Here is a 14269-nt window from a genome sequence, read left to right as displayed (position 1 = left end):
CTATCTTGTTGCCTTGGTTATTCATGGCAATCACTGATTTACTATTTCTCTTCCTAGACATCTACAGGAGTGTCTTCTGCAACAGGTTGATAGGTATGCGAAGAGCTTTTGGAGTTCCAAAGCTCTTTCTGCACCAGATTCAGAGCCCGTTTGTTTCAGCAGTTCTGTTTACTCCTGCAGGGATCCGCCCAGATAGGTGGGGCCAGGGGCGGGGTGAGTTGTGAGAGGTGGCCCAGAGCAATGGCGGCGACCACCGCCACAGCCAGTCCTGCTTCCACAGCTCCCTCCCCTTTGCCGGAACTAGTTGAGCTGCGAATCTGTGTCTGCGGTCCACAGTTCTCAGAGCAGCAAATATTCTGTCCTTTGATCCGACACTGCTACTTTATCGCTTCTAGCACCGGGCAGGTGGGGGCGGGGCGAGCTCTGGGAGGGTAGGGAGGGGGCGGCTAGTCTCCGTGCCTAGGGCTTCCGTTCTCCGCTCGGCAGTGAGGGCTTAAACCACCGATTTCAGCCCTCTTCCCTCAGTCTTTGCTCCGAGGTCTGCCGTGAGCGAGCGTTGGGTTCAGCGGTTTTGTATGCTGCCCCCTCAGCCCTGTGGGCCGTAAGCGGAGCCCTAGCAGTCCGAGTCCTTCCCTCTCCCGCAGTTGCGGAAGATCCGGGTGCAGCGGGCTCCGAGCACTGAGCTAGGTCTGTGTCCTGCGCCCGCGGGGCTCCGTCTCCTCACTTCTCCTCTCCCTCCTCCCCTGCTCGCGCGATTCACCCACCTGGAGGTGAATTCCGTAGTCGGCCTCTTCGTCTTGCCTGTCTGCTGTGCAAGGAGTCCTTTGTGGAGTTATTGTTGTCCGATTCGTTGTAAATTCCAGGGGAGCGTTACAGAGGCTCACCTCACGCCGCCATTTTTTTTTCCAACCGGTCCTTACGTCTTTCTCCATTAAGTCCACAATAATTTTATAAGAAATATAAAATTCCTTGATTAATTTATTAATTTATTTATTAGTCAATCTTTCAACACATATTAACTGAGCCCCTCATATATGCCGAGCATTGTTCTTGGCTCTGGGCATATAGCAGTTATAACAATAAGTTCCTACATTGGAGCTTACATTGTACATGTCAGCTAATATGTTAGTATAATATCCTTAACAAAGAAGAAAATTAGAAGAATTTGACATGACTTATTCTTATTAAACTCATGCTGGCTTCTAGTTTATACATATTCTAGAATATTTAATGTATCTTAAATAGTCCCAAAAACTCTATATTAATGTCTATTCAGAGAATACACATTAAAATTGACATCAAAATTGCTGTTCTTTAGTTTCCATAATCTTTTTCCAAGCCTTTGAAAAATGGGACAAGATGTGTTTATCTACAGTCATCTGGCATAGCTCCATCTTCATCGTCTCTCTCGAATCTAAATTAGACCCAAATAATCAAACCGTAGTTATTTATATCTACTGTCTGCGTATTGTCCTCTGCAAGTTCTAGGACGTTATTGAAACTAGTTAGTACAGCTCAATTCATTCACTCATATTTTTAATTCTTTTTTATTTTACAATTATTTTAGCATGTACTTATTTGCTGGTTGTATAGTGTGAGCAAGATAAATTTAGGTTAGATTACATGGTTGGCAAAGAAAAACTGAATACAAGACAGTATGCTCACTGATACTATATTTGTAAAATTTATTGGAAGTACACACACGTATATGCTAAAATGAAATCTGAAGGATATGTTCCAAATATTAACAGTTGATATCTCTAAATGGTAGGTATAGGCTCCTTAGTTTTGCTAATCAGAATTTTCTAATTTTTTTCAGTGAATGTGTTCTTTATGAGGGAAAGCAATTAAAAAGGAATTTTTTTTCATTGAAATATTTGCTTGGGGGGCCAGCCCGGTGGCTCAGGTGGTTGGAGCTCCATGCTCCGAACTCTAAAAGGCTGCCGGTTCGATTACCACATGGGCCAGTGGGCTCTCAACCACAAGGTTGCTGGTTCAATTCCTTGAGTCCCGCAAGGGATGGTGGGCTCTGACCCCTGCAACTAAGATTGAACATGGCACCTTGAGCTGAGTTGCTTCCCGGATGGCTCAGTTGGTTGGAGCGCGTCCTCTCAACCACAAGGTTGCCAGTTCGACTCCCACAAGGGATGGTGGGCTGTACCTTTGCAACTAACAACGGCAACTGGACCTGGAGCTGAGCTGCGCCCTCCACAACTAAGACTGAAGGGACAACTTGACTTGGAAAAAAGTCCTGAAGTACACACTGTTCCCCAATAAAGTCCTGTTTCACTTCCCCAATAAAGAAAAAAAATATTACTAAAAAAAAAAAAAAAAAAAATATTTGCTTGGATGGGATGGGGTCAGACAGTTTTCGTAAGACATGAGATTTAAGGATAAAAAGATTTAATAGAGTTAGAAAGTATATAAAGAGATAGTTGACTTCATTTAAAAATATTTATTCATTTAATTTTGATTTAATATACATGGTATAAAATTCAAAATACGTAAAGGTAAACACTGCTAGGTTTGGTATTTAGCATTCCCATGCATATTTTTATATGTTCGAGGTATATATGTATGTATCTCTCCATAAACAATGTAGATAGAATTATTTTGTGTGGTGAATATTTTTATAAATGGAATCATTGTATCATTCTACTTTTTTCAGCATTTTAAAATATCTGTCTATATTGATAGCTGTAGATTGTTAATTTAAGTGCTCTGTAATGTTCTTTTATATGAATATGAGCTCTTTTTCACAGTTGTGTAGACCTTATTGCATAAATTTACCATAATTTATGTACTACCTCATGTACATAGAGGTTTTTAATTTTATGGTATTATAAACAGTGTGCTAGAGTTTTTAAATTTGTGTGTTTAAGCATATGTGCAAGAACATCTGGAGGATAAATTCCTAAAAGTAAGTTTGATGGGTTATTTTACATTTTATAGTCAGTGTACATTGTACATTCTGATAGATACTAGTACATCTGTACACTGTATCCCATCAGTATGGTACAGGAATGCTTACACTCTAGTCAGCACCATCTGGCTTTGTGTTTTATTTGCTATTTCAAATGCATGTCTTTTTCAGTCAGTTCTAATTCATCTCACCTTTCTAAGTGATTGACATATCAGTAGGAACTTCTCAATGCCCTTTGACCCTGTTGCTCCCTGAACATTAGGTACATTTTTTTCCTGGTTGCATTATTACTTGAACTTCTTAAATGGTCTTTTTCTAATGGTTTGTTTGCGTTTTCTATAATTTACATGTTAAATTTATGTCATCAGAGTGTTTTTTTGTGTTTTTAAAAAATTACTGGGAAGTTAGAGGTGAGGAACGTCAACTGTGAATTTAAAATGAATTCTTAGGCAAGGCTAGTAGAGTTTACGAAATGTATAATCTGTGTAGGTATTCTCATTTAGATTGGTTTCAGGTATGAATTTTATTATGGGTCGAGAATGGGAGAGCATCTCAATATTTCTGCAGCGTTTCTGAGCCAGCTCTCCAGGCCAGCTGTTTCTTTGCAGAAAACCCTGTGATGACTTTAGGAAGTATAGAGTTCCCTTCATGGATTGAAATGTAATGAAAATCAAGTCAGGCTTTCAGACAGTTTAAGAAATAGGAGCAGTGGCAATAGGAACAGGAAAAAAAAAAAAACAGGAGGAGGAATTACATACCTGGTAGCCACTAATATTTTAAAATGCTTCATTGTTACTATCTTACAACTTTTTTAAAAAAACCTACCTCATTGCTTGCCCTAGATGATTTCTTGAGCCTAGGTAGAAATAGATAGTCCTCTGTTTAAGTCAGAAGATGGCCATTTCACCTTGGAATTATTCTAAGGTTCAAGCTGGGAATGGAGAACTGGGTATTGACTACAGGTGGGATGAGGTGAAGTAAGGAGGCAATGACAGGAAAAATTTTAACTTTTTTTTAAAGGTAGTTGGTGTGTATTGCCTTCTCTTTATTCTTTTCTTACTATATTTTCACAGTTTGGGGAAGAAAGGGGAGATTTAGGTTGTAGATGTAAGGTTTGGCTTGAGGAGAATAGGCTAGCTAAGTAAATAGATAGTGAGTAAAGCTTTTTGTCTGTTTCGTTGGCTAGTGTGTCCTCATCATTTAGAACAGTGCCTTGGACCAAGTGAATATTGAATGAATGAATGTATATCCGTGTAAATGAAATAGACTGGGTCTGTAACCCCGTAGGTTGAGGTTTGCAGCCTTCGTAAGGTTTGAAAGACCTGAACTGTTCTAACAGTTGGAGGGTAGGCTGATTCTTATCCAGTTCTTTCTATCTGAATCTTCCTGATCGATCTCTACAAACACAGACTTAAGACTTCCTTTCATGGTCTATAATTCTGTGCTCTACTCAGCACTTAGCACAGTGTCTGACATGTAGATGGTAGCTTATTGTGAATCTAATTCAGTACAAAACTTACTTATCAAGCATCAAGTTAGATGCTAATTTAATTAAAGCATATTTATTTTAAAGTTTGTCTAACTAGTAGAATTTGCTATATGCCGTGGGTATTTGTTTATCAAGAGCATCGCGGTTAGCAAATCATTGAGCTGTGATATGGGAGTTGGGGCAAGGGTCTAGGTATAGAATGGGTTCCTTCGGGAGTGTCTTGCTTTTTCCAAGAAGTTTCTCCTGCCTGTTCTTCCAAACTGTCCAAGAGTAATAAAGTAAATTGCCTCCACCATACCCAGTTCATACCACTTTTTCCTCATCCTTGCAAACTAGTCAAAATGAAGAAATGTCTGAGGGCAATGAGATTAATTACTACTCTTATTTATGTGGTTAAGTGGTTGTCAGTGGTTTCCCTCTACACTGACATGGCTTTAAGGCTCTGTCCTTTATAGGTCCTTTCATCCCTCTTCAGCCTCTCTCATTTTTGTTCCCTTTGCTCTAGCAATACTATCATCTTGCTCCAGTTTTATTCCTGCCACTGGGTTTTTCTGCTTGGTGTTCCCTGTGCTTCTACCCTCTTTCCTCCACGATTAGCACATAGCTTCACTTTGTTTATGTCTCAGCTTGTATGTCACTGCCCCAAAGAGACTTTTCTTAGCATCCTGTCTGATTCATTCTTCTTTTTCTCATGACCCTGCCTAATCTATCTGTAACAGTGTACTTATTAGTTTATTTTTATCTCTGTTTTCCCCTGCTAGAGTGTAAGCTGTATGAGTGAAGATACCTTGTCTTTGAATTTATGAGGAAGAAAGAGTGAATTGGCAAATTGCATATTGGAAATGCTAAATGATAAATTTAGGAATCCAAAAGTTTCTTGTAATTGATAGCAGGGAAATTCGTGTTCAAGATTAAAAAAAAAAAATCCCAAAACTCAGTTTTTGGTACGATTTCCTTGAAAGCATGTTTGAATATGAAGAGCAGTATAAGTCTGTTCTTTAAATGCAGCATCATCTTGTTGGTTGTTTATATTGACTTAGAAGATACATGGTTCTTTAATTTGTTATAACTACATTAAATGCTTTTTATTTTTTTTTAATGTAGAAAGAGGGGAAAAAAGAACGAGTTATGGTGGACAAGTTGTTTTTTTCAAGGCTCACGCGGATTCTGAAAATCATGGTCCCTCGAACATTTTGTAAAGAGGTAAGTCTTATGAAATTATGTTAAATGTTTAACTTTAAAGGTTACATGAAATGAGAATAAGAAAATTGTAAAGCTTTTGTTATACTACAAATGTTTTCTGTATAGGTAATGAAGACTACTAAATTTTTGTCTTTAAATCATTGCCTGTCGTGCAAGTACTCTTGTCGTTTAGTGCCAGTTTTCAGTTTTCCCTTGTTTATGAAATACTATTTTATTATGTTTTATGTGACATACTGTTATAGAGTACATCAGTGCAGCAATCCTAAGTTGCTTTATTATAATACCTATAATGAAAACAAAATTAAATTAAGTAGATCTTTCTATTTCATTAAGATGTTAACAAGTCACATTGATATAGATTATATTTGAGGGTTGCTACTTCATAGTTGACTAAATATGTTTTTAAGATATCAAAATGAGATCTGAATTCTTTAAGTACGCGTATATTCAGGAAGTGAGCTGGTTGTAGGAATAAAGTTTTATTATCCCTTCATTTGCCTTTTTATCAAGATTATATTTATTAAGTATTTTTAATGATTAAAAATAAAATAACACTATGTTTTCCATCTTTAATCACCTTAGTATTCTCCTTTTATACAACTAGAAATATCATTATCCTTGACTCTTCTCCTCATGCCTCATTCTTTCAGCCACTGGGATCTGATAATTTTTCCTTCTAAATATTCTTTCTTGGATATTATAGTGTTCTTTAATTAGTCTCACTTCAAAGAATCTCCAATTCTTAATCTTTTCTGTCAAATTTGTCTTATTAAAACATGTTTCCATTGTTCAGTTTTACAAAGCATTAGCCTTATAATCTATTAAGAGCAAGAAAAGGATAAGATGTTCGAAGAGCACCGTAATTCCCAAGGAGAACGAACATTCCTCCGTTACACTGCACTTACTCTCCTTTCCCTTCACTTCAGCATCATATCGTGGTGATTCTGCCCTTAAGAAACTCTAAAAAACAGTAATATTTGTTTATTCCTAATTAGATAGAGATAATATGTGTCCCTTAAAACTTGGAAAGTGCAGATAGATATTGTTCTTTTTGATGCCTGTTAGCCCCCCACTCAGAGAGGACTTGTGGAGTCCTCTAGTGCATGTGCACAGATTTTACTAAAAATGAGATCACATTGCAATGTTTAAAATCTCTTCCTCCCCTTACTATTTAAATGTTTTTTCCAAGTATCCTTGAGTTTCTCTTAAATTAGTCTCTCCCTTTCCATTTCTGCTGTGCTCACTATAGCTTACCAGGATTGTTCTTATCTCTTAATTGGTCTTTTTGCTTCTTCTCCTTTTCTAACTAGTATTCTTTCTAAAACCCTAATAAAAACATTTGGCTTCTTTTTTCTCATATGCTAAATCACAGCCTGATTTTGCCCTTCCCTTTCAGTATCATCTGCTTCGAAGATTCTTTGCTGTGTTATAGTCAGGCTGTGTCCGCTCAGGCTCTCATGACAAAAACAAATATATTTAAAAAATAGCTTAATGCTCTTTGTCCTCTTTGTGAAGGTTTCCCGTGACACTTCAGCGATAATTAAAATTAGTTGTTTTCTCACTCTACAACCCACCTGATTTTGGAGAATTCTTATTTAAAATATAAGCTTCTCTGGAAAGATTCGTATATTGTCCCCCTTTTCAGTTAACAGCATAATGCTCATTTAAGTGTTTAGCAGGAGTTTGCAGAGTATAAACTGAATGGGAAACATTGGATGGCTCTCTGGGAGTTAGTACAGAGGTAGAAGGGCCTAATTTGGCCATCCTCCCGGTTTTGTGTAGGTGTAGCCATGCCACAGCCATGCCACTGTATGTACCATCTGTGAGGAATCTGATAATCCAAGTGTGACCCCCATTTAAGAAAGTGACATAAATTCTCATAGAAATCACACGTGATGGGAGATAGAGATAGGTTAATTAATTTAGGAAGTAGAGAAATGAAAATGCTACATGTGAATAAATGGAAGTTCCTATGTATCATATGGTGAGGGAGTGCCTAAATCAATTCAGATCTTTAGTTTCTGGGATAGTCTGCGGACCCATTAATGGCAGAGTGGTGATTCTTTGTATAAAGAATCCTTTGCATAAAGGCATTTCAGGACTGTCAGTAGGTAAAGTTTGCCAGATTTTGCTCAAGTGATACAAGTAAACTTGATACTTATTTTAAGGAAAAATAAGCAAAGAACATAAGATGAAGGAAAAAATAAACTATCTTTGTCTACTGTTGCTACCTTTATACCTCAAATGATTAATTTAGGATTAAGACTGTAAGGTCTGGATTAGAAGTTAGCATTATAGTTAAAGTGCCAGCTACAGATAGCATTTATTTAAAATAAATAGGTTCTTCTGTTGTCAATTGAATACCTGAGATGTTGGGGTAAGGTACAAAAATGGTATTTTCCTTGCTAGCAAACATGGGAGTAGCAGCTCTCCCAGCACAATTGCACGCTTTCTTTGACACTTTCTTCTGTCTTGTAGCTTCATTTATTGTGTTTATGACTCCCTGCCTTGTCTTTGACTTAGAGGGCTATATTTTCAGTACCTTCACCTCTTCAAAAACCAATACTTGTTTTGCAAAAATTATAAAAGTATTAGATGCAGTTGCCCCTCAATTCCATAACTTTGAAATTAAGCACATTATCCAACAAATGTCCCCCAGCCACACACTCTCTTCCCTGATTTTCACTTCTTAATGTTAATGCCATGTTCTTCCAATTTAGGAAGTTTAAGGTCAACTTTGAATGTGTTTTAGAGATTGGAGGGTAGATTCTCATCTCATGCAGAGGTAATCGATTCCTAGCCTCTCATCTCTTCCACCTTGATTATCCATCTTGCCCAACATCGCATAAGTAATGTTTTCTATACAACACGTTAACATGTTTTTTTTTCTAAACAACACATTTTGTTCTACCTAGAAGCTTGCAAGAGTTTTATATTGTCTAAACTCTGCTGGATATGCTGTACCATAATTCATATGGTTTTAATCTATTTCTTATTTTCCATTAAATCATTCTTTTTTTTAAAACTCGTAATCCTCATTCTCTCCTTTCTTTTGCTTGGTCTAGTTAATCTATTTCTAATGTCATAACCCTCTTTAGCTATCCCAGACCTTCCAATCCTGCCACTTAGCACATGAAGTAATGTAAACATACTTACCTACGTCAGTCTGTTTTCTTATGTTTTATGTGTAAATCTTGCTTTAATAACTAAATAGAAAGCCCTGTGAGGGCAGAGACACTATTAGAGATTTTTCTAACAAACTTGAACCAAATTTATTTTAATTAGGCAAAATTTTAGGCTTCAATATTTGTTGTTTAATTGTATATTGACAGTTATTGTCATTTTTCTTTATTACAGTCATATATTAAAATTATAAGACAATCACAATACATGGTGATTCAGGTAACCTAAATTACACTGCTAGCTTCTGTCATTGATTATTGTATGAAGGCAAGTCGTTTGACCTGCCTGGGATTCACTTTTAATTTTCTGGATGAGAAAGTTAGATTAAATGATCTGTAAGTCCTTTTCAATTTGTATTTTAAAATTCTTATTTAAAAATTGCCTATAGGTAAAATGTCAGCCAACTGTCTTAAAGCTAGAATAAAGCTTTGAATTTAGAAACCAAAACTCTTTAACACGGTAATGTTTCTTTTAACTTTCTAAAATGTATTTATTTAATTTTCTATACCTGATTTATTTTAGACAGGTTATTTGATACTTATTGCTGTTATGCTGGTGTCTCGAACATATTGTGATGTTTGGATGATTCAAAATGGGACACTCATTGAAAGGTACTTTCTATTCACCTTCCTCCCATTTATATGAAATACTAATTTGGCTCATATTTAAGCAATATCTTAATAAGAAAGAAATTGATCCTAAATTAGGTATAGATACTTAAGTCAAATTATGTTTTTGTTCATTGATAAGACATTTACTGAGTGTCTCTCATGTGCCAGGCACCGTGCTGCTCTATGATCGGGGTGTCCTGGTGAACGGGAGACTCCCTGTCCCCAGCCCTGCACAGCTGGCAGTTCCTAAAGGGTTAGACAAGCAGGCAGAAAATGAAAAGGCAGTATAATAAATGCCGGGGCAGGGTGGGTAAAACAAGTCACGAAGTGGAACGTCTGAAATTCATGAGATAATTTGGAGGAAAAGATCACAAAGCATTTCAAAGAAAATATTTAAAGGGGAAAAAAATCTTAGACATTTCCTTTAGTTTCTTAAGTTAGTATTTGTTTTCATTATGGTCTTACTACATATGATATTACTTCAATTGATAATTTTTTTTTTTGATGACGTCTCCCCCAAGTAGCATTTCTTGCTGTTCATAAACCAATTGATTAGCCTTTTTTCTTTCTTTTTTTTTTTTATTGGGGATGGGGAGCAGGACTTTATTGGGGAGCAGTGTATACTTCCAGGCCTTTTTTTCCCAAATCAAGTTGTTGTCCTTTCAGTTTTAGTTGTGGAGGGTGCTGTTCAGCTTCAAGTTGTCCCTTCAGTCTTAGTTGTGGAGGGCGCAGCTCAGCTCCAGGTCCAGTTGCCGTTTTCTAGTTGCAGGGGACGCTGCCCACCATCCCTTGTGGGACTCGAGGAGTTGAACTGGCAACCTTGTGGTTGAGAGCCCACTGGCCCATGTGGGAATCGAACCGGCAGCCTTCGGAGTTAGGAGCATGGAGCTCTAACTGCCTGAGCCACCGAGCCGGCCCTCAATTGATAATTTTGAATTTAACAAAAATAACAGTTAGGATATTAACATTTATCAACATGTTAATAAAGAATTTATTCCTCATGATATTAATTTGAATGTCAGTAAAAAAATTTTCCTGGAATTTTGTTTCCCGGTATGCAGTATTTTATCAGAAAATTTCTTAAATACTTAATCTAAGATAATTTTTTGAATGACATTACTTAAAATTTTTAAATGCTTCCAGACTTTGAAATATAGGTTTTTATTCCCCTCACATTCTTGTTTTACTTCTTAGAGAATACGTAGGAAGAGGAACAGTGTTTTATGCACATGTTTTCTAACTCATCTGTCTAGGAGAATAAAGAAGGTGATTGGCATAGGATTAAAGTCCAAACCACACGCTTCTGATTGTATGTAAATTGTGTAGTCTCCTATATTCAGCACAGGTCTCTGAAACCTGTGGTCAACCTTTTTATTTTGATCAAAGTAATATATGAACAGCTGAAAAAGTAATATGTGAATATTGCTTTTTGTCAAATAGTCTTGCAGGACTTAGTCACAAACATATCAATTCTGTGCATCATTTCTCCCACTTACAACTGTCATTCCTGGAGCTAGTTGGTGTCTATTCTCTTTACTATTTCATCTTTTATTTCTGCATTTCAGTGTAACATTATGTTACTGTTCCTAGATTTTTCAATTTTTTTGTATTTATTTCCTACTTTGGAAGATGAGAATTAGCTCTTTTACACTCATGCCCACACCCATGCTCATCCGCTCAGTGAGTGTTGTTATATTGCAATGTTTTGTTCACACAGATTTGTTGACATGATTTTGACTATTGTTTACAGCTGAGCCACATATATATACTTTGATAGTTTCTTTTATACACCACTGTTTGTTTTTCCTGGCATTTATAAAGGGCAAGCTTTTTGTGCTTTAGGTTTTTGCCTACTTCTTATTAATTCAACTCAGCTTATTGACAACACTGTAAAATCTTCTCAGTATTGTAATATGGTCAGACACACCAAATAATCTGTAGTTGTTTCTCTCTCCGTTACCACGCCACCCCTTGCCTCTGGTTAACAAGTTTCCTGTCTTCCTGCTCTAGTCAGGATTGATTGCACTTAGGTCCCTAAAAGGCAGTAATGTTTGAATTCGTTTTTTTTATCACGATCTTGACAATTTCCTTCATGTTTTTCTCCTGCATTAAATACCGTATTTTCTAGATCTTTTGTTTTCCTCTTCCTCACTTTACTTTCTCATTTTGGTAGATGCAGTCTTTTTCTGAGAAAGGGTACAAAGGAAGTAAATTTTTGAGACCTTGTAGAACTGATAAAGTCTTCTCACACTTGAATGATAATATAGCTGTATTTTTATTTTATACATTCTAAGTTAGAAATCACTTTTTTGTCAGAATTTGGAAAGCATCAAATTCTGTGCTTTCCTGAGGTCTTCTGTAGAGCTCATTGGTTCTCAGCCGTGGATACAGGGTCATTAGACTCATCTAGGGAATTTTGAGAAGTACTAATGCCTGGGCTCATCCCTAGATATTCTAATTCAATTAGTTATTACTTTTTGAAACATCCCAGGTGATTCTAAGTTATAGCCAAGGCTAAAAACTGTAGTGATCTTGTTTTCATGTGGGTGTTGAGGCCCATTTCCTTACTGGTTTCCCTTCCTCAGCAACAGATCTCTTTTTTCCCCTTTGGAAGCTTTTATGATCATTTGTTATTGATGCTGTATTGCTGGTGTTTGGGAATTTTACTGAATGTTGGTGTGATTTTCTTTTTTTTCATTTATTGGGCTGGGCACTAAGTGGACTCCCTTTAATCTATAAACTCATTCTTCATTCTGAGAAATTTTCTTGTGTTTTTAAAAAAATTTTCCCTCTCCATTTTTTTTTTTAATATACTTTTTCTGGAATCCTTGTTAGTTGAGTGTTGGACCTGCTGGATGATCATTTGATTATCTTATAACTCCTATACAGTTTTCATTTCTGATATTTTATTCCACATTCTGGGAAATTAATTTTAATTTTGTTATCTAGTGAATTTTTGTTATAATTTTATTTCTAAGAGTTATATTTTTATATGGATTTTCACTTTTCACTTTTGTAGTAATCATTCTTTCAAGTCTGTGACTTTTTTTTTATTTTTTATTTTTAGCTCTTTACTTTGTTTGTTTCCTTCATGGTCCTTTGTGTGTTGTTCTGATCTTTGTTATTCATGTTATAGGCTTTTCTTTCATATTTAAAAGTGAAGGCCTGAAAATCTTGTTAGAAGCCAGGTTGAGGGCTTGTTGACTCTCTGGTCTCCTAGGTTTGTAGATGTTTGTAGGTTGTTTGTGGGGGAGTTTTGTCAGTTTTGTGTCTGTGCTCTAGTGAATACTCTAGCAAATGTTACGAAGTTCAGTATAAACATAATTAAAATGTTTGTTCATTGCTACTAGCATATCAGCTGTAGGAGGATCGATTTTATCACTAAGTTCTATTTTTATTATCTATGTGGCAAGTAATTTGAATCCTTTGTATAATTTATGTAGAGAAGACATTTATACTTTTTTACACAATTGTAGGGTTTTATGCTTTTTGCTTTGATGACTTCGTTATTTAAATGCTGTATCTATTAATAAAAATACAGACTCCCCAATTATAGCATCGTTAATTACCTATGGCAAAAATATACAGATTACATCCGCTATGAGCAATGTTATATTAAGTATCTATGTGGAATCAGTCACATATCAAATATAAGAAACCCTGCACAATTACGGTATAGTATAGATTAATTTTAAATTTTTTCCCTTTTATTCAGGTTTTGTGATTTCATGTTTTTGTAATCCAAAAGAAAAATACTCTTCTAAACTAGGGATTTTCCTCTTTAATTGAATAGATGCCAATAAATATTTTCTTCAAGACTTAATGCCCTGGAGAAAATGCCTTGCTAAGAGTAGGTGGTGTATTAATTTAATTGGTGATGATGGAAAGAGGAAAGTTAATGTAGCATGAGCCAACTTGTAATTCTACTAAAGTAATCAACTTGTTGGGTAGTTAGTTTTAAATTTTAGTTACGAGATGTAGAAAAAATGAAAAACAAAAAATATTTAAGAGTTTCTAAAAAACTTATTTTGATATAATTTAAACTTACAGAAAAGTGTAAGAATAGTACAAGGAACCTCCTTATATTCTTAACTCAGACTCATAAATTGTGAAGCGATCATTTTAAAGTTAATTGTTAACTTTATGCTTAATATATGTTTTTGAACTACATATGAAATAGTTGATATTTGGTCCAATTACAAGTTTTAAAATGTTATGAAGTCATCATATGGAACAGTTTTATTTGAAAAATTTACACATTTCTTTAACTTGCTACTAAAGCTGCATTGTAAATGGATTTATCTGTCACTTTCTTTTTGCCTCTTTCAGAGTAGGTTTAGGTTCATGTATTTCTGCTGAAAAAAAAGAAAGAGTCTAAAAGACTTGTTATGGTCCTTAGTGTTGTGGCTTCTTGTGTATAGGTTGTGAAATAATTCACAAGGCAGGTAGAAATACGGAAGAAAAGTTTATTAAACTAAGAGAAGGATCGGCTGGGCAAAGTCTGCTGGAAACTACTGCAAACAACTGTGTCGAGTCTTTGTTTTCACGTTTTATATTTTCTAATCAGGATGTAACTTTCTTTGGCCTGTAGTGGAATTTTCTGTTGAGTTTGGCTTTGTCTGTTGGGGCGGGAGAAGTGGTTGAACTGTTATCCACAACTTTTGCATATATTGTGTAGATTTAAGTTGGAACCCAGAGTGGACCCCATACAGATGCAATACCTCGTCCTAGTCACAGGGCCTATGGGGTCAAAGTAAACAGACCCATTGAAAATGCCAATAAGGTATGGCGGGAGGGGAGGAAGGCAAAGAAAAGAAAGCTTTCAGCAATTCCCAAGCTAAATTATACTCGTTAAATCAA

The 14269-nt window shown here is 35.9% G+C and overlaps 1 protein-coding gene across 9 annotated transcripts in view; it reads left to right on the top strand.

Annotated features, from left to right (window-relative positions):
* The window catches only part of ABCD3 (ATP binding cassette subfamily D member 3), an 89218-nt gene that overhangs the window by 43130 nt on the left and 31819 nt on the right, over positions 1–14269 (top strand). For all 9 annotated transcript variants that reach the window (XM_081055950.1, XM_081055944.1, XM_081055947.1 and 6 more), the window contains 2 exons: positions 5517–5615; positions 9321–9409. In XM_081055950.1, the coding sequence (XP_080912076.1) occupies positions 5541–5615; positions 9321–9409 (164 nt within the window). In that variant the 5' untranslated portion in view covers positions 5517–5540. The remainder of the gene's footprint in view (positions 1–5516; positions 5616–9320; positions 9410–14269) is intronic.

The sequence above is a fragment of the Rhinolophus hipposideros genome (genome assembly GCF_964194185.1).
Source record: "Rhinolophus hipposideros genome assembly, chromosome: 8".
NCBI classification, from domain to species: domain Eukaryota; kingdom Metazoa; phylum Chordata; class Mammalia; order Chiroptera; family Rhinolophidae; genus Rhinolophus; species Rhinolophus hipposideros.
Note: the sequence above shows the minus strand (reverse complement) of the source record. Positions and strands in the feature narration are given on the sequence as shown.